This window comes from Cherax quadricarinatus, chromosome 16, assembly GCF_038502225.1.
Source record: "Cherax quadricarinatus isolate ZL_2023a chromosome 16, ASM3850222v1, whole genome shotgun sequence".
NCBI lineage: Eukaryota > Metazoa > Arthropoda > Malacostraca > Decapoda > Parastacidae > Cherax > Cherax quadricarinatus.
Window position 1 is genome coordinate 9,738,393 of NC_091307.1, and position 21,899 is coordinate 9,760,291.

General features: G+C 40.0%; 1 protein-coding gene across 1 annotated transcript in view; it reads right to left on the reverse strand.

Moving 5' to 3' along the window:
- Positions 1-1,140: 1,140 nt before the first annotated feature.
- The window catches only part of LOC128688862 (gastric triacylglycerol lipase), a 67,726-nt gene continuing 46,967 nt past the window's right edge, over positions 1,141-21,899 (reverse strand). The window contains exons 4-10 of the mRNA XM_053776875.2: positions 19,648-19,907; positions 17,939-18,053; positions 17,571-17,814; positions 7,274-7,426; positions 6,701-6,785; positions 1,909-2,051; positions 1,141-1,639 (exon numbers count right to left, since the gene is read on the reverse strand). Of these exons, the coding sequence (XP_053632850.2) occupies positions 1,430-1,639; positions 1,909-2,051; positions 6,701-6,785; positions 7,274-7,426; positions 17,571-17,814; positions 17,939-18,053; positions 19,648-19,907 (1,210 nt within the window). The 3' untranslated portion in view covers positions 1,141-1,429. The remainder of the gene's footprint in view (positions 1,640-1,908; positions 2,052-6,700; positions 6,786-7,273; positions 7,427-17,570; positions 17,815-17,938; positions 18,054-19,647; positions 19,908-21,899) is intronic.

A 21,899-nucleotide genomic window follows, 5' to 3' on the forward strand; every position in this document is an offset into this window, starting at 1 on the left:
TTACTGCCGAATTGTATGCCATTCTTGCAGCACTTATTCATATCGCATCTATGCCTGTGTTATCATTTGTGGTAGTCTCAGACTCCCTTAGTGCTCTACAGGCTGTACGAAAATTTGATACATCTCACCCCCTAGTTCTCCGTATCCAACTTTGGCTGCGCCGTATCTCTACCAAGCATAAAGATATTGTTTTTTGTTGGGTCCCTGGTCATGTCGACGTACAGGGCAATGAACAGGCAGACACTGCTGTGCGGTCAGCAGTACATGACCTACCAATTTCCTATAGAGGTGTTCCATTTCTGGACTATTTTGCTGCAATATTATTATTATTATTATAATCAAGGGGAAGCGCTAAACCCGGAGGATTATACAGCGCCTGGGGGGGGGGGATGTGGAAGGCATTCAGGCTTAATTCGGGGAACTGGAGCACAGATCCAATTCCCTAAATCAAGAGCCCCTCACCAACATCAAGGAACCTTCCTTGAGGGGTTTGCTGCAATAGCTACCCACCTTCACACCCGTTGGCAACAACGTTGGTCAACTCTGCTCGGTAACAAACTTCATTCTATTAAACCGAGCATAGGTTACTGGCCATCTTCTTGTCATCAGTGCCGAGGTTGGGAGACCACTCTCTCCCGCCTTCGCATTGGCCACACTCGTCTTACTCATGGGTATCTCATGGAGAGGCACCCTGTTCCTCTCTGTGAGCAGTGTCAAGTTCCAGTATCGATTAGCCACATTCTGTTAGACTGCCCTCTCTATCAACGAGCACGCAGAATTTACCTCCAACGTCGTCTTCGTTCTACTACTCTCTCTTTACCTTCCCTTCTTGCTGATGGACCCTCCTTTAATCCTGACTCTCTCATCGACTTCTTGACAACGACTGATTAACTCTGATGATACCTTTCGCACTACCCTCAGCCCTTTCTAGTTCAGTCTGTTGCTACCCTTTACCCTTTCACCATCCACTGCCCCGCTGTTATCCGTAACCTATTACTCATCTATATCCCTTTTGCCACCTGATGCCCTCGCTTCCTTCCTGCCCTGCAGCGCTGTATAGCCCTTGTGGCTTAGCGCTTCTTATTGATTATAATAATAATAATGAATTCTGATGTCTGCACATTAATGACAAGAGAACTATTGAATTAATGGTAAATTTTATTTTCTTGGTGGGAAATGACCGATGCTAAAAAAAAAAAAAAGTTTAATAAGCTACTAAAATATTCTCTACCATCTCAACAAGATGGGGTACATTGTCTAAAATAAAATTAATGTTTATATTTGATACCTGATTAAAAATAACCTCATGTCTTGTGATTTTAAGAATATACTTTGTATACCAGTATTTTTACAATCCCATTAATGGAATCTATCTCTTTTAATGTCTTTTTGATTATAATAAAAATCTTTTTAATATATTCATGCAGTACTAGGAGTCATTCACAATGGAAGCCCTGAGTTCACTGTTGTCTCCCATTACTGATATTTTTACAGCTTCATCAAGTATGTCAAAAACTTTTTCATACACAAGATATCTAGCATCAGTAGCCCATAAAAAGTCCAAATGACTGAACATAGGATTGGGAACTTTGTAGCAAGCCTCAACTTGTGGCAAATCCTTTTCCAGACGATGGATGTCCTAAAGAATAAAAGCAAAAAAAAATGTGTTATAGCAAAGGTATTAATTTCATAATTAAACAGACTTTTAGGTTAACATTTCAATATTGTAAAATTCCTTTTAGCCAAATACTTCAATGTAATTTCTAATTTTTATAGTGAACAATGTTAAACCCATATAGATCATACAGCACTGTTGTAAGTTTCTTAAATTTGAATAGTACAGAAATATAATAGTACAATACTTCATGTAGAGTTATCAACAGTCCAGTGAGAAAAATCTTTACTTACCTCCTCACCTATAAGCCAATCATTTAGTGACCAAAACATAGTGATGGGAACCTTGATATTTTTCACATCATATTCAGGAGGCTCCACTTGGCCATACTGCTTTAAGTTCTCCTTCTGACCCCAGTCAAAATGTTGGAAACGTCCTGCAAGAGAGAAAACAAGCACCATAATCTTAGTATTGGATTGTATAATTTTAACTTTTTTATACAGGCAGGCCCCGCTTTATGGCATTTCGCTATTACAGCGGTTTTTAAATATACCCATTCTTCATTTATTCAGACTTCCTACACTAACTCACTATAAGCTAAGGATGAAAATATCTTCAGTAACGTGCGTGCCGTATATGCATTTTTTAAGCCTAGTTCTATTGGTTACTTAATATGTGATAGTGTAAACATCTCATCAAGCTTTTATATGCATTTGAAAGTGAAAAAAATCACTTTACAGTGATTTTCGCTTTACAGCATTAGCCTTGAACTTAACCTGTATAATTGGGGTCCCCCTGTACTGTATAACTGCCTTTACTTTAAGTAGAATACCTACTGTGGCATGCAGAGTACGTAACCTTTATTCGGCGCATGTACACATCCTCATTGAAAGGCAATCTCCCCCAACCAGCAAACCAGTACTAAGGATCGGATGATGGGGCCCCGTCGTTTGATCAGTACCCAGGTTCAAGCCAATGAGAAGATGGTTTTGGCAATCGCAGAGGTGTTGTGGGTACCACCCGCCTGTCTGCCCTTCTCATTCCCATTCTAGAGCTGATTGAAACACGGTCTGCTCTCTAGTGGCTCCTATTCTGCCTTGCTTACCGTGGAGTGCACTAATACCTATTGTTGTACATGTATATAGTGTACATACTTCTGTTCTTACTTGGTGAAGGATAATATAAGTCAAAAGTTTTTCTGCTGTGTTTATTTTTCTCCCTTGACACCCAGGATAACAGGCCTTTGGATTCCTGGGTTGTAATACCTACAGTATCTGTAATTATGATAGTTGGCTTTTTAAGGTGTGGATAATGACTGCTGTAATAAAGAGAAAAACCCTTGTACATCAGATTTTAATAATATATATAGAGAAACAGTAGTGAAACATACATAAGTTGTAATAAAAGATCTTAAACAAAACTGGAAATTCCTGGGTTTTGTGACAGATGCACTTTGCATGATACATCTTGTCGCTGAATACAGCAATTGAATATGCTCCAGTGGCTATTATATTAATAGTATACAATACTGGACAAGTTAATCAACAGGAAATGTGCAACACCTAAATACTTTATTGCCAAAATGTTTTGTCTGCATAAGAGGCTTCTTCAGTTGAATGTAAAAGTGACATTTAAACTGGAGACAGTGGAAAAGGGAGAGAGACAAGACTGACGTATACAATCCTTCGGTCTCTAATGTTTTATAACACTCGCCAAGATAGGGTAATCCAAAATAGAAAACACTTTTCATTCATTCAATCACTGTCTTGCCAAAACTGTGCTGACATCACAGTTCAGATGGCCTTCCGAGCTGCAATTTCTCACCACTCCTTCAGAGTGCAGGCACTGTATCTTCTTCTTTTAGTGCTTCTTTTTGATAATAATAATAATGTACATACTTGTCACCTCCAGGACTCAAGTCTAACTAACTAGTTTCCCTGAATCCTTTCATATATGTTACCTCACTTCCCTCACACTCCAACAGCACATCAAGTCACAAACATTATTGTCTTCCACTCTGATCTAATACACTCAAGTCTCTGACTTCAAAGCTGAGGGACTAAACACTACGTTTCTACTTTGACTGTCTCCGGTTTAAATTAGTCTATTCAACTGAAGAATTTAAGTATTTTATGAAGGGTCATGTATTGTCTAAGGAATGAGGCAGTAAGGTCCAGTTCCTTGGGTAGAGCCCCTCACTAGCATCAAGGCACCTTCCTTCTTTGAGAGGGGTCAAATAAAAAAGCCTGCTGTGCAGGTCAAACATTCCAGTAACAAAAACATTCAAGAGTTACATGCATCTTATTCATCACACCTACTGGGTACATACTCGTAACCCACAAAAGCAATACGTATAATGTTACTAGTGGAAACCATTACCTTTATAAACTATGTTAATAATATACAATACACACAAGTATATGAATTAGACATGTGCAATTTTTTGCTTCAGCAACACACTTCAGTCAAATACAGAGGTGACTGATACAATGGAGACAGATGAAGAGACTGAGTTGTTCAGTCCCTCAGTCCAGGTAGAAGTTATTCAGTTCATACCACTCCCTCCACCCAAAGAGGGTTGACACTGTTTTATTACACACATTAGAATAAATCGTGGTACAGGTGGGGCTCGAACTCATGGAAAGCGAGTCTTAAAACTCCAGACCAGTGCATCAGCCATACATGGTCACAATGGGGCCCATGCTAACCTCCCTATGGTGTATAAATATATCTAGTTGGATGAATCTTATTGTAGCCAGCTGGCCCAATGGCTTATGCACTGGCCTGGAGTTTTATGATTCACTTGCCATGAGCTCAAGCCCCACCCGTACCGTGGTTTGTTTGCAATCGTGTTATTACAATTTCATAAGTCATATTACAATAGAAATTACTTCTATCTTGTATATGAGATTTTTGTATAAATTACCACATGGCTAACTGGTTACTGGTGTCTTATTCAAGTGCCTAAATCAAGAACTGTTTTCCACCTATGGTACATGTTGTGTATTCTTCTGACTAGTTCAACTGTCTCCCATGTAGATGTAAATCACTGATGCCAGTGTTGCTCATGTAGAGCTGTTTCGAGCTCAGCACTCAAATAAGCCAAGCTGTAAACTTTGGCCTAGACATGAGAGAATGGAAGTATGGGGCAAGTGTGCACAGTTTAAAACAAATCCTGCCTCATGCAGTGCTTGATGGGAAAAGTGAACCTCTGACCTCATGCATGGTTGAAAATAGTGACACTGAGGTGTTTTCTAGGGTGATTTTTATGGTTTTATTGGCCATTTCTTGGTATCCATTGATAGAGTGGAAGATGGGTGATTTTGGTAGTTTTCAGCCTGGAAGTAACTTGAGATAGGGCTCAAAGTGGCAGAAATATTGGATTTTTGTCAATTTTTCCAGAGAAAGAAGGGGATCCCCTGCCCCTTACCCCCCCCCCCAGTCTATCTAGATTTTTACTAGGTCTGCATCAATTATATTGGGATGGTCTAAACCATAACGAATTATTCTTGATTCCTTGTGTGATGATGGATTCAAAATGGAGAGCAAGTTATATAGGAGAGACTTGGGGACATGAGTAGTGAACAGAGGAAGGGTTGCTTTAGTAGCTGTAATACCTACAATGTTTATTTTAAACTCTATAAATTGGATTTTTTTTTTTTTTTAATTTTGAGTAAAACTGGTTAATTTACCAACTTCTGTGCACATTATATGGTAGTTTTGATAGTTGAATAGGCAGTTTCTTGTACTCGAGTGACAGAATGGAAGACATGCTAGCAAAATAGTTAGAAATTAGGTCAAATTGAGCATTGGAACTGGCTTAAAATAGGACTCAAAATCATTGAAACTGCAAGAGGGCGGGAAAGATTTTGAGAGTGAAAAGAGGTCACCTGCTGCCCAACCCTACACAAATCTACTGTATTGTAGCTCTGTTCAGTTTAATTAATATGTATGGTATATTAAGTACAGTAATTACAAAAGTAATATTATTTAAATTGATTTGGTGATCTTCAGTTTTGTGGAGTGATTGCATAGAAATAAATATACAACAAGTTGCTTAGATTACAATACAAATAAAGTGGGCAAGATATGTTACCAATTATGTATGGGAGTTGAAGCAAAAGACAACTAATGAAATGGTAGGGAATCTTTTTCCGAAGGTAATGGCACCAGAAACAATTTAATGTAAACAAGTGCAAAATTTTCACTTGAGTTTCCATGAAAGTTTTTGTTTCTGGTGCCATTACCTTCAGAAAAAGATTCTCTACCATTTCATTAGTTTTTTTTCTTTTGCTTCAACTCCCATACATAACTGGTAACATATCTTACTCACTGTATTTGTATTGTAATCTAAGCAACTTACTGTATATTCATCTCTATGTAATCACTCTATAAAACTGAAGATCACTGAATCAGTTTATATAATATTACTTCTGTAATTACTGTACTTAATGTACCATACATATTAATTAAATTGAACAGAGCTACAATACAGTAGATTTGTGTAGGGTTGGGCAGCAGGTGACCTATCTTCCTCTTTTCACTCTCTAAATCCTTCCCACCCTCTTGCATCATATTTGACTACTGTTTTTGTTTATGCTCACCACTTCCTCATTGTTATGGTGTTTGTGTATATAATGTGAATGTAGTGATGAGGATAATTGTGAAGAAAGGTGTGGCAAGAGTTCCCACTGTCTTCTGCCTTACCCACTCAACATCCAGCACTTGGGCAGCAGCTCAAGGCAGCTACCATGGCCCTAAAAACAATTATTTGATCTACCGTTCTTAACTAATCTTACCAAAAGAAAAAAAATAAACTTCACATATGCAGTGAAACAACAGACAAAATACCAATGCATTTGGTAAAAACTGAGAATCTTTGAAGGTGAGCTCTCTATATATGCATTAAATGAACATAGAAAGTATAAACTGATATGGGAAAAAAAATTATTTAAAAGAATTTGTCTGAACATATGCAATGACTGTTAGTGCAGATCACGATTCATTAAGTGAAACATAAATCATAATATTGAAAGTTTGGAACCTACTATACTGTACCTCATTTAACAAAATTTTCACATTTACCTGCTCTGAACATCTGAGCAAAGTGGAACAGCGTTTGTGTAGATGCTCCCGCAGGGTTGTGGGAGAGGATCACTGGAACCATTTCCTAGTAAATTTTGAAATTTAAACAATGTGTGGCCAACGAAAGCAGAATACAATAATAACTTCAACAGTAAAATGTAGTCGAGAGAAAAACGTTGCTAAATAAAACCCATTTTTCCAGGATTCATTACATACGTAATTCACATTTCTGCAATAAAATTAAATCTGGGGCACTTACTGTGAATTACGTTAACATGATCATTCAGAATACATGTATATTAAAAATTTACATCTAAACAAATTACTCTATGAAACTCATTTCTCTTACTATTTTTATCTCTATTCAAAATTCCGCTGCTATTGAAAATACTGGCTGACAATATAGTACTGATTTACATGACAACTGTATGGTGCATAAAAAAGTGTGTGTGTGTGAGAGAGAGAGAAAGAAAGAGAGAGAGAAATAGAAAGAGAGAGAAAGAGAGAGAGAAAGAGAGAGAAAGAAAGAGAGAGAAAGAAAAAGAAAGAGAGAGAGAGAGAATACAGACTTGCCTGGTCAGCCCTGGAAGGATCAAAGCCAGTGATGATAAACTGGAGGTTCTCGCAGAAAGCTTGGTTCATACACACATGGTAAGGGTCCCACAAAGAAATCAACAATCTGTTGGTCATCAGCTCCTGGTCATTCCCAAACAACCGCAGAACAAACTATAAATACCAAAAGTCATTTCACCTTTTATATATATGTACAGCACACAGATTTTATACATGACTTCAGAATATTTACCAGAAAAAGTCTATTTTTATCATAGTAACTACAGCAAATACAAGCATAATGGTAACTTAGTTATTCCAGCAATTATCTATCCCAACGACACTGATAAATTCTATACAAACTATGTAGTATATTCAAACAGATCACTGTCCAAATGAAATAGGCTATTTATTACTACAACTGTGGGTAAGAGAAACTTATAGGCATCATAAACTGTCTGGATGTTCAATTAAAGAATTATAGCAGTGCAAACAATGCAAGTTTCTAATATGATGAACTGCCTTCATCCAGTGTATTTTTAAGTTTACCTTGTTAGAGTCAATATACAGTGGTACCTTGACTTACAAGTTTAATTCATTCCATGACCCAGCTCTTAACTCAATTTGCTCGTATGTCAAATCAATTTTTCTCACTGAAATTAATTGAAATAACAATAATCCGTTCCAGCAGAATTCCTGGCTCTCAGGAGGCAGGAGAAAATACTTCAATATAATGCTAATATCAACTCTACAGTTTATTTATCGATCACAATTGATCTAATATGACATAATAAACAATATAAATAACATCAAAACAAGATATGTACAGGTCTCCCTCAACATTCGCGAGGGTTAGGGGATCAAGATCCTCGCGAATGTTGAAAAAACGTGAATGTTTGGTGCCCCAATATACTATAGAGAAATATAATACAATACTGCTTCCTTAACTTGTTGAACCATGAACAATCATAAAATACATGAAAACGTCGTAAATTGTACTAAATATATACATGTTATGCTTTAATAACATTTATATTTATTTATATTTTATTTATAACATGTATGTTATTAAATGCCACAGACTCCACCCCTGCCTCCACCACTTCCTCAACCACTGGGAGTCCCTACTACCCTCCCACCGACCCCCCGCAACTGGCAGCCAGCCCTCCCACCACTCAGTGTGGTGAGTGTTTTGTTTGTTCATTATTTGCTAATAAACTACAGTATAAATAATGTAAACCCATTCATGACTGCATATTGGAATGGCTATTCGGACAGGTATTGGACGGTGACATCATGTGTTTACTCTTGAACACAGCAAAGAATCAAACATTTCTGCTACTGCTAATAATAACAATAGTAATAACAATAGTAATAACAATAATAATAATAATAATACGATATAATTGAAGAAGGAAATTGCACAAAAATACGAGGGAGTGGTTGACACATCGTCAGTGTGGCTTTGTTTATGCTGGAGTAAGCATTAGTCTCCCTGCTCTTACAAACATTTCACAATAATTCAACGGTTGAGGCAGTGGTATTAATAACATATGTTACAAATAATAATAGTACATATTATTAATTAATAACATGTATTATTATTATTAACAACATGTATGTTATTAAATACCACTGCCGCAATCGTTTCCTCAACAGCTGCCTCACCCACTGCCTCAATCGCTGCCTCAACAGCTGCCTCAACCACTGCCTCAATCGCTGTCTCAACAGCTGCCTCAACCACTGCCTAAATCGCTGCCTCACCCACTGCCTCAATCGCTGCCTCACCCACTGCCTCAATCGCTGCCTCAACAGCTGCCTCAACCACTGTCTCAATCGCTGCCTCAATCGCTGCCTCATTATTATTATTATTATAATCAAGGGGGAAGCGCTAAACCCAATCGCTGCCTCAACCGATGCCTCAACAGCTGCCTCAACAGCTGCCTCAATCGCTGCCTCAACAGCTGCCTCAACCACTGTCTCAATCGCTGCCTCAGCTGTATAGTCCTTGTGGCTTAGCGCTTCTTTTTGATTATAATAATAATAATAATCGCTGCCTCAACAGCTGCCTCACCCACTGCCTCAATCGCTGCCTCAACAGAAGCCTCAACAGCTGCCTCAACCACTGCCTCAATCGCTGCCTCAACAGCTGCCTCAACGGCTGCCTCAATCGCTGCCTCAATCGCTGCCTCAACCACTGCCTCTACCACTCCAGTCGCACTCAATCTACAAGCACCAAACACAATGAATTATAGTGAAATGTTTGGAAGAGCAGGGAGACTAATGCTCACTCCAGCATAAACAAAGCCATACTGACGATGTGTCAACCACTCCCTCGTATTTTTGTACAATTTCCTTCTTCAATTATATAGTAATTATTATTATTATTATTATTACTATTGTTATTTTAGCAGTAGCAGAAATGTTTGATTCTTTGCTGTGTTCAAGAGTAAACACATGATGTCACCGTCTAATACCTGTCCGAATAGCCATTTCAATATGCAGTCATGAATGGGTTTACATTATTTATACTGTAGTTTAATAGCAAATAATGAACAAACAAAACACTCACCACACTGAGTGGTGGGAGGGCTGGCTGCCAGTAGCAGGGGTTGGTGGGAGGGTAGTAGGGATTCAAAGGTGGCGGGAAACTTAAATATGATTTGGCGGCTGGGAATTTGGTGGCTGGGAATTTGGCGGTTGGGAATTCGCGAATGTGTGAAGCCCGCGAAAGCTGAAAACGTGAATGTTGAGGGAGACCTGTATATATTCTAGAATGAATAAAATACATCATTATGTGACAAATGGCGGCAGCCACTCCCAAGGTAAAAATAATTATAGCTCTAACCATATTTTCCCATTCTTGCCCTTCTGAGGTCTTATTATAAGAGACAACAGTGTTTGTGAGATTACCTGCACCAGATCACTAGTTTCGTAAGGAAAACACCGAAACAAAAGTGATTTTCTCAGAATATTTTTTTTCCCCGAGTCAGGAGACCGGCCTACGTTTTGGGTGAATATCTCGGAAGTAACTCAGGGTAAATGCCTCGTGCCTTCTCTGCGAGAAGGCACAAGGCACGAAGTACGTACATACTATGCTTGTACTGCCTTGCTAAGTCGACTACACACACTACACACATACCTCGCTCGTGTTTTTCTATGATTTCATGTTTTAATTCAATGGACATCATCCTCCGCCTTTTCTTAGCACCATCCTTTGCACTTACTGTACTTTCTTAGGACCCATGGTTAGAAAAAAGGAATTTGGCAAAATAATTTCACAAAACACAAACACAACACAAGAGAGGTGCTTCCATGGTGAGGTAACCATGTGCACTGTTGTGGCGTTCGCTGCGCCAATTAGTGGCAGAGTATCTGAAGCTTGCTCATAGCTCGGATTTTGGCTTGCAATTCAAAGCAAAAAATCGACCAAACAACGGCTCGTAACTCAGAAAACTCATAAGTTGGAGCACTTGTAAGTCAAGGTACCACTGTATATATATGTGTATGTGTGTGTTTTTTCATACCTATTTGTGGTTGCAGGGGTGAGTCACAGCTCCTGGCCCTGCCTCTTCACTGTGTGCACACATGCATGCACACACACATGCACACAGGTTTGCGACAAGATTAGTTCCAGAGCTAAGGGGAATGTCTTATGAAGAAAGGTTAAGGGAAATCGGCCTGACGACACTAGAGGACAGGAGGGTCAGGGGAGACATGATAACGACATATAAAATACTGCACAGAATAGACAAGGTGGACAAAGACGGGATGTTCCAGGGAGGGGACACAGAAACAAGAGGTCACAACTGGAAGTTGAAGACTCAGAAGAGTCAAAGGGATGTTATAAAGTATTTCTTCAGTCATAGAGTTGTCAGGCAGTGGTATAGCCTAGAAAGTGACGTAGTGGAGGCAGGAACCATACATAGTTTTAAGACGAGGTTTGGTAAAGCTCATGGAGCGGTGAGAGAGAGGACCCAGTAGCAACCAGTGAAGAGGTGGGGCCAGGAGCTAAGACTCGACCCCTGCAACCACAAATAGGCGAGTACAAATAGGTGAGTACACACACTAAAACAAGGGAAAAATCTTCGTCCTTTCACAGATTGAAATTATGATTGTGTAACAAAGTAGATTTGACACAGAACTAGTATCTCCTATCCACTATAATCTGTGGATTTTCCTTTGCTTTTTCACCACTGACATCTTACATTTATATATGTGTGTGAGCGCGCGCGCGCGCGCGCTCACCTAGTTGTACTCACCTAGTTGAGGTTGCAGGGGTCGAGTCCAAGCTCCTGGCCCCGCTTCTTCACTGGTCGCTATTAGGTCACTCTCCCTGAGTTTAGTTTAATATGTTTATTATGCACCCCATACCCATCCTGTGGGCGGTAGTCAAAAGATTACAGAGGTACATAATGGGTTCAGGGACTGGGCCTCAAAGTTTTGATAGCTGAGCAAGTTACAAAGGTAATGAATTCACAATTTACAAAGGTAATGAACTCCAGGTGAACCGTGAGCTTTATCATACCTCTGCTTAAAGCTATGTATGGATCCTGCCTCCACTACATCGCTTCCCAAACTATTCCACTTCCTGACTACTCTGTGGCTGAAGAAATACTTCCTAACATCCCTGTGATTCATCTGTGTCTTCAACCGACTGTGTCCCCTTGTTGTTATGTCCCATCTCTGGAACATCTTACCTTTGTCCACCTTGTCAATTCCTCTCAGTATTTTGTATGTCGTTATCATGTCCCCCTATTTCTCCTGTCCTCCTCGTAGGACATACCTCTTAGCTCTGGGACTAGTCTTGTTGCAAACCTTTGCACTTTCTCTAGTTTCTTTACATGCTTGGCTAGGTGTGGGTTCCAAACTGGTGTCGCATACTCCAATATGGGCCTAACATACACGGTGTACAGGGTCCTGAATGATTCCTTATTAAGATGTTGGAATGCTGTTCTGAGGTTTGATAGGCGCCCATATGCTGCACCAGTTATTTGGTTGATGTGCGCTTCAGGAGATGTGCCTGGTGTTATACTCACCCCAAGATCTTTTTCCTTGAGTGAGGTTTGTAGTCTCTGGCCCCCTAGACTGTACTCCATCTGCGGTCTTCTTTGCCCTTCCCCAATCTTCATGACTTTGCCCTTGGTGGGGTTGAACTTCAGGAGCCAATTGCTGAACCAGGTCTGCAGCCTGTCCAGATCCCTTTGTACTTCTGCCTGGTCTTCGATCGAGTGAATTCTTCTCATCAACTTCACGTCATCTGCAAACAGGGACACTTCAGAGTCTATTACTTCCGTCATGTCGTTCACAAATACCAGAAATAGCACTGGTCCTAGGACTGACCCCTGTGGGACCCTGCTGGTCACAGGTGCCCACTCTGACACCTCGCCACGTACCATAACTCGCTGCTGTCTTCCTGACAAGTATTCCCTGATCCATTGTAGTGCCTTCCCTGTTATTCCTGGCTGGTCCTCCAGTTTTTGCACTAATCTCTTGTGTGGAACTGTGTCAAACGCCTTCTTGCAGTCCAAGAAAATGCAATCCACCCACCCCTCTCTCTTGTCTTACTGCTGTCACCATATCATAGAACTCCAGTTGGTTTGTGACACAGGATTTCCCGTTCCTGAAACCACATTGGCTGCTGTTGATGAGATCATTCCTTTCTGTGTGTTCCACCACTCTTCTCCTGATAATCTTCTCCATGACTTTGCATACTATACATGTCAGTGACACTGGTCTGTAGTTTAGTGCTTCATGTCTGTCTCCTGTTTTAAAGATTGGGACTACATTTGCTGTCTTCCATGCCTCAGGCAATCTCCCTGTTTTGATAGATGTATTGAATATTGTTGTTAGGGGTACATATAGCACCACTGCTCCCTCTCTCAGGACCCATGGAGAGATGTTATCCAGCCCCATTGCCTTTGAGGTATCTAGCTCACTCAGAAGCCTCTTCACTTCTTCCTCGGTTCTGTGTACTGTGTCCAGCACTTGGTGGTGTGCCCCACCTCTCCGTCTTTCTGGAGCCCCTTCTGTCTCCTCTGTGAACACTTCTTTGAATCTCTTGTTGAGTTCCTCACATACTTCACGTTCATTTCTTGTCTCTCCACCTTCCTTCCTCAGCCTGATTATCTGGTCCTTGACTGTTGTTTTCCTCCTGATGTGGCTGTATAACAGCTTCGGGTCAGATTTGGGTTTTGCTGCTATGTTTTCATATTGTTGTTGGTCCTCCCTTCTTATCTGTGCATATTCATTTCTGGCTCTACGACTGCTCTCCTTATTCTCCTGGGTCCTTTGCCTTCTATATTTCTTCCATTCCCTAGCACATTTGGTTTTTGCCTTCCTGCACCTTTGGGTGAACCATGGGCTCATCCTGGCTTTTTCATTTTTCCTGTTACCCTTGGGTACAAACCTCTCCTCAGCCTCCTTGCACATTGTTGCTACATATTCTGTCTCATTAACTGGCTTCCCTGCCAGTTCTCTGTCCCACTGAACCCTGTTCAGGAAGTTCCTCATTCCTGTGTAGTCCCCATTCTTGTAGTTTGGCTTCATTTGTCCTGGCCTTCCTGCTTTCCCCTCCACTTGCAGCTCTACTGTGTATTCGAAGCTTATTATAATAAAAAAGAAGCGATAAGCCACAAGGGCTATACAGCGCTGCAGGGTAGGGAAGGAAGCGAGGGTATTGGATGGCAGAAGGGAGGAGGGATGATCAGTAGGTTACAGAAAACAGCGGGGCAGGGGATAGTACGGGGGTAGAGGGTAACAAGAGATTGAAGTAGAAAGGGCTGAAGGTATCAGAATTTGTGAAGTAAGTCAGTTGTTGTCAAAAAGTCAATGAGAGAGTCCGGATGAAAGGTGGGTCCATCAGCGAGAAGGGAAGGTAAGGAGAGAGCAGCGGAGCGAAGACGACGACGGAGGTAAATTCTGCGTGCTCATTGATAAAGTGGGCAGTCCAACAGAATGTGGCTGACTGATAATGGAGCTTGGCAATTCTCACAGAGAGGAGCAGGGCGCCTCTCCATGAGATATCCATGAGTAATAAGAGTATGGCCAATGCGAAGATGGGAGAGAGTAGTCTCCCAACCTCGACACTGGTGATAAGAAGACGGCCAGTAATCTATACTTGGTTTAATAGATTGAAATTTGTTGCCGAGCATAGTAGACCAACGGTGTTGCCAACGGGTGTGAAGGTGGGAATATATTGCAGCAAAATAGTCCGTAAATGGAATACCTCTATATGAAACTGGTAGGTCATGTACTGCTGACCGGGCAGCAGTGTCTGCCTGCTCAATGCCCTGTACTTCAACATGACCAGGGACCCAACAAAAAACAATATCTTTATGCTTGGTAAAGATGCGGCATAGCCAAAGTTGAAAAGTGAGATGCTACATGAACATAGAAAGGTGGTAATTGAAGAGAAGACAAGAGCGAATGAAGGCGAAGAGAGAAGGGACAGAGTAAACAGGGGCGGCGAACAAATAAAGAATGTCTACTAATATCAGTGACCATTCTATAAATGGAAGGATTCCGGAGATCATGAGAGCGTACATAGTAGCGAAGGCAATGGGCATCACGGCGATCGGATAAGGATGGAACATTCGCTTCTGCATAGAGGCTCTCGACAGGGAAAGAGAGAAAAGCACCAAGGCATAAACGTAATCCTTGGTGATGAATGGGGTTAAGGCTAGAGAGAGTAGCAGGAGATGCCGCTGAATAGATCTGGTCACCATAATCAAGTTTCGATAAAATAAGGGTGGAATGTAGCCGAAGGAGGGTTCGACAATCAGCTCCCCATGAAAGATGAGCAAGGGTTTTAAGAAGGTTCAGCCAGCTGTGACAAATTGCCTTCAGAGAGGTAATGTGAGGTTTCCAGGATAACCTACGATCAAAGAGGAGGCCCAGAAACTTGACTGTATCACGTTCAGGGATGCGGGAGCCATAGAGGTACAAAGGATGATCGGAGATGACAGAGCGTCTAGTGAAAGTAATTTGGTGGGTTTTAGTGCTGGAAAATTTAAACCCATGTGCGGTGGCCCAATTGGAAACACGGTCGACCTCATGCTGGAGAGAAACTGTAATGGTGACAGTCAGCGCCTGCACAGGCAATAGCAAAGTCATCAACATAGAGTGATGACCAAATACGTGATGGAAGACTAGAGGCCAAATCATTAACAGCAAGGAGAAAAACTGTTGTGCTCAGAACACATCCCTGGGAGACACCTTCAGCTTGGATAAAGTCCGGGGAGAGCACATTATTAACCCGAACACGGAAATGCCTGTCAGTTAAAAAGTTCTTAAGGCAGGATGGTAGATTGCCTCGAAGGCCTAAAGAGTGGGCTTGGGCTAAAATATTATACCTCCAAGTTGTGTCATATGCCTTCTCAAGGTCAAAAAATATGGAAATAACCGAGTGGTTATTCGCAAAGGCATTACGAACATACGTATCCAAGCGTAGTAACGGGTCTATGGTAGAACGTCATATTGACGAGTGGAGAGACTGTTGTGTCTCTCTAAATACCACACTTAACGTCTATTTACCAGGCTTTCCATCACTTTGCAAACTGCACTGGTAAGAGCAATGGGACGATAGTGGGAGGTTTCATGTCCCGTAGTGCCTGGTTTGCGGAAAGGGAGAACAATGGCAGATTTCCACAGCTGTGGAAGAACTCCTTGTGACCAAATAAGATTGTAAAGGCGTAATAGGACTGCAAGGGCTGACTGATGTAAATGTTGTAGCATACGAATGTGAATGTCGTCGGGCCCAGCTGCCGATGATCGGCAAGCTGAGTGTTGCCTCCAGTTCTTGAAGTGTAAAAGGCACATTATACTGTTCTTCTCTGAGAGAAGAAAAGTCCAAGGGTGCTAACTCTCTGGCAGACTTTGAGTAAAGAAACGAGGGGCATAGCTGGAGTCCCTGAGAAATACGGACCAGATGATTGCCAATTTCATTGGCAACATCTAGTGGGTTTGCTATATCAACACCGGCAACCAGCAGAACAGGAGCCGGGTCAGGAGAATATTTACCACTCAGTTTTCGTACTTTTTTCCAGACTGCACTCATAGAGGAAGCAGAGGTGATGGTGGAGACAATCTCGCCAGCAAGTGCGTTAAGCGTCACGGATGACACGGCGAGCGATCGCACGCTTCTGCTTAAAATCAAGAAGTCTCTCCGTGGTTCTATTGTACCGGTACCTGCCCCATGCAGCGCGTTTCAAACGTACTGCACGAGCACAAGCAGGAGACCACCAAGGTACGCATTTCTGAGAATGTCTGCCCGAAGTTTGGGGTATACAATTAGAAGCGGCGGTTAAAACGGAGGACGAGAAGAGGTGTAAAAGCTCATCAATGGAGGACGAAGAAGGAACCTCTCTAAAAATAGTTAGGTGTGAGTAAAGGTTCCAATTTGCCTGATCAAATTGCCAGCGTGGGATGCGAAGAGGTGGTGAATATGAAGGGGAAGCAAGAATGATTGGGAAATGATCGCTGTCATGTAAGTCCGGGAGAACAGACCAAGTGAAGTCTAATGCGGCGGAGGAAGAGCAGACAGAGATCGATGCAAGAGAGAGTGTGAGTCCGAGGATCAAAATGGGTGTGAGTACCTGTATTTAAAACATGGAGGGGGTGAGTGGCAAGAAAAGCCTCTAACTGAATGCCACGGGAATCACAGCGAGACCCCCCCCCAGAGGAAATGATGGGCATTAAAATCGCCAAGTAACAGAATCGGTGGCGGTAATGACGAAACAAGAAAGGCAATATCCGGAATAGATAATGCCCGAGGAGAGAGATATAAAGAACAGAGCATATACCACCTATGCAAGTGGATACGGGCTGCTGTGTAATGCAGCGAAGTACTTGTTTTGTATATTATAATGTTTATTATTACGTATTTATGTAATTATCATTTTTTTTAACTTACAGTACTTTCATCATATTTTATAATTATCTTCCTTGTCATCCATTTCTGTACAAATGATGTATACGGTTATAACTGACTGTACCTGTAATGCTAAAATACATAGGCTTTGATGGTTCTGGTAATGAGGGTGAATTTTTATATTATTTTCTATTTTATTCAGGGGAAATGCTAAACCCTACAGGTGTAACACTTCCCCTGACTAGGAAACAAGTCAGGTTCAAGCCAAGGAAAGGAAGGACAAGTCCATTCCCTGGATCAAGAAGCCCTCACTAGCAAAAAGTCGATTACCTTTTTAACTTTTTCCATCAGTTTCCTGGGGAGAGCCTCAGTATCAAAAATACCATAATTACATTAATTGTAATTATGACAAGACAAAAATAAACTGAGGTTAAAGTCTGCATTTACCTGCAGCTCATTGACTAATGGTGCCAAATATTTGATGGGAGATGTAATACTGGTAACAGTGGCAACAGGAGCTAAAGCCACCATCGAGGCAATTCTTTGTTGATATTCTGGCTTGGAGCTCATAAGAGCAAAGAATACTGTGGTGCCCATGGAGTGACCAAGGTAGTGAAGCTTCTTTACCTCTGTCTGGTTCTTGACGTAATCCAACATGGCAGGAAGGTCAAACCGTGCCATCTCGTCGAAGCTGGAGTAAGAACGTTTACCAATCCTTGAAATTTATTTTGTTCCATGTGAACAATTTTATTTTCAGTCATTTTGCTCTTTTTACATTTATACACATTACATTTAGCACTGATGTGCACACTTACCTAAATCTCCAAAAGCTAGGATCATTATCTGTGAACCTATTATGGTTGCGAGAATAAATATTTCCTCGAAAATTCCCCATCCAAACATCATAGCCAGCATCAGACAGCAGATAGGCTGTAAAGAAATTTATACTCTGAAAAGACTCCAGTGATATTTCTTTTTGGAGCCATCAGTTTATGCAAATGCAAACATTGTAATAAAAAGTATACCCAAGTAATGATCTCTGTTCCATTTTCCTGAATTTTTGTGCATCCTGTGAATTAGTACATTAAATCATGGACAATTATTTGAATGTGCAACTTGTTCAGTTAGTATACTTAGGATATTTTAGGGTTGCAAGAACATTTATAGACCTGCAATTAAAAAAATACAATATAACAGATGCCTTCTATGCAAGAGATTTTGGAGAAAAAAAAAAAGATCAGTCCAGACAAAGGCTCATCAAGTCCACTGCATGGGTGTGTCTGTAGAATTAGGTAATAATTCATTAGGCCAAGTCTGTTGTGTTAGATAGGAGTAAGTGAAGGCAAGTGTTTTTTTATTATTATTTGACATACTGTTGGAGTGTAAGCATGGTAATACTTATGAAGGGATTTGGAGAAATTGGTTAGCCAGACTGGAGTCCTAGAGGTGGGAAGCACAGTACCTGCACTGAAGGATGGGGCTGTTACAGTTTGGTGGGACATCTGAACTGTAATGTCAGGGCTCTTCTGGCAAAACTGACTTAATGAATGACAGATGAAAGTGTTTTCCTCTCTGTCAGGTCACCCTACTTCAGTGGGAGATGGCCAGCAACCATATCAGAATCCAGATGAAGAGAACCCACCCAACCTAACTTAGTCTGCTTATCATGAATATTATGATGAATTTTGTTGGAAGAAAAGCTTTATTCAAGTAATCAACATGTAATTTTAGATATTTCAACAAATCAGCAGTATCCCACCAAAGCAGGGTGGCCCAAAAAGTAAAACAAAAGTTTCTCTTTCCAACTTTCATAATGTACACAGAAGGGTAATATTGCTAGCCCCCTTGCTCCAGGCATTGTAGTCGCCTCTTATGACACGCATGGCTTATGGAGGAAGAAATCTGTTCCACTTCCTCATGGAGAGTAATTTTAGATATTTTTATAAATTTATTTAACAGTTTAAATAAGGTATTGTCAAAGCCATACACTGGTTGTAAATTATGCAGATTTAACATAGGATAACCAAATTATGCAGATTTAACATAGGATAACCGAGCAAAGTTGAAAAGCCTATCAGCTGCAAGTCATGAAGGCCAGAGTTCACCAGTACACTAACATCATTACTTTGTAATGGCAGGTAGGAAGCTATGAAGCTATGCTTCAAGATGCAATTAATTTCTATTCTTCCCTTTATGCCTTCCTAATATCTCCTACTCCTATCTTCCCATTCTCTCATAAAAAGGGAAGGATTCAATATTTGCTAGATTTCTTTTTTAGCTGTCATTCAGTTGTTGGTGTTTTAAAATTCTGCAAATTTTTTTTAAACTTCCCACAGTTTAAGGGTTAATTTCACAATAAACATGAATGTACTTAACACAAATTTAGATCCAGTATCATTGCCCTGTTTAACATCTTCAGATGTAAAGGCCATGGACTGAGATTCAATAATTCTGGGTATGAACATGTTAATACAATGGCTTTCTATTATTTAAAATTAGCTAGACCATTTTTTCCGTCACTCACCTAGGGAGTCTTCTTTGGTGTTTGTGTTCCAATTATCAGAGGAGCCCATGAGGCCATGCTGGAGAAATACCACTTTCTCCGAGTCTTGATAGTCCTCAGACTTGTAAGGATGGCTAGGGTATTCCCAGGCTTGTGCATCTAGGTTGTCTACAGTAGTGTTTGGCTGCACCTCATCCATGTCTTCTAGGCTTGGCTTGTCCTCCTGTACACTTTCTGATGTACTCAGTGTCACATTGGCAGAAGCATAAGTCTCATACCTCCTGTATGGATTAACAGGGTTAGCAACTTGCTCCCTTGTGATGTACATGTGCTTTTAAGGCACAGTTTACAATCTTTGCTAAGAAGACTTTTTATTCACATAGTAACCTTAAAGGTCAAGCAGTGTAGCTTATTTCTATTAGGTTCTGTTCAACATCTTCCCAGGATGCAACCTACAATACTCAACTAACTCTCAAGTATCTACTTCTAGATACTGGGTGCAGCAGGTGTTAAGAGACTTATTCATATAATTATATATATATATATATATATATATATATATATATATATATATATATATATATATATATATATATATATATATATATATATATAATGTCGTGCCGAATATGTAAAACTGGTCAATTAGCAAGAACTCATTTAAAATTAAGTCCTTTCTAAAATTTTCTCTTATACGTTTAAAGATATATTTTTTTCATTAATGTTAAAGTAAATATTTTTAATTTTGCACCAAAAGAATCTTAGAAAACTTACCTAACCTCATTATAACAAGTGCAATTTATTTTAGCCTAACCCAACTAAATATATTTTAAATACATTTACAGTAATTTAATACTAAACAAACACAATGAAATATATATTTTTCGTTAGGTTCAGAACGATTTCTGCGAAATTATTGTATACACAAATTTTCACTTGTCCTATATGGCAAGATGAGCGTTGCTATTTAAGCCAAAAACGCAAGTTCTGCCTATTCGGCACGACATATACATATTATATATATATATATATATATATATATATATATATATATATATATATATATATATATATATATATATATATATATATATATATATATATATATATCGTGCCGAATATGTAAAACTGGTCAATTAGCAAGAACTCATTTAAAATTAAGTCCTTTCTAAAAAATTTCTCTTATACGTTTAAAAATGTATATTTTTCATTAATGTTAATGTAAAAAAAAATAATTTTTGCACCAAAAGAATCTTAGGAAACTTACCTAACCTTATTATAACAAGAGCAATGAACTCGTTCGTCATGGCGTCGTCACGGCGTTCACTAATTTCCGTCATTTCCACCCTATTATGGCGGTTACATAGCCTATGTTAGGTCATTAATTGATTATGCTGCTCCCATGTTGATATTAGCAAGAGAAAGTTCCCTCCGACATTTGGAGTTAATGCAAAATGAAGCTCTCAGAATTATTCTTGGTTGTCCCAAATCTACAAAGGTTCTTAATATGAGGAAGGAGCTAGGTATTTCTAGTATCAGTGATAGGATTGTTGAGATTAACACTGTACTCGGCATTAGAATTTTAAGAAATAAACCAGACACTGTCACAATGAACCTTACTAAGTGTCTAGAAGTAAATACACACAGATCTAAATAGATTGTGAAAACGTGCAATTACATTAAGTTTTATAACCTGCATGAACTGTATGACTGTAGACAACAAGAGCATTTCACCCCTCCATGGAAGATGTGTTCATTTAATATCACGTACCTGCAAGTCCCTCCCAAGAAGCTCATTGCTAGTAATCCCTTTCTTAAATCACATGTTAAAGCAACTGCTCAAGAAGAAATTTCTCGCCTAGCTGGTAGTAATAAGTTATCACAAGTAATGTACACTAATGGATCTAAACAGGAGTCTTCTGGCAGGGCTGCATCTGCTCTTGTTGCCACCTCCCTAGTTAAGAAAGATAATAAACTTGTTGAACTAGGCATAAGAATTAACAATTGGGCGTCTATATTGCAAACTGAACTGTTTGCAATCCTAATGGCGCTAAAGCTAACCTATGACACTGAGCTTGACTCATTATTACTGATTCTATGTCATCACTGAATGCTCTTAACTCATATAATGACTCCAACAACATGCTCATTGGAGAAGCCAGGTATAGATACTCAAAAATCAGGGACAAAGGAATTAATGTACAATTGATATGGATCCCATCACACATTGGATTACTCCTTCATGATAAAGTTAATATGTTAGCCAAGAAGAG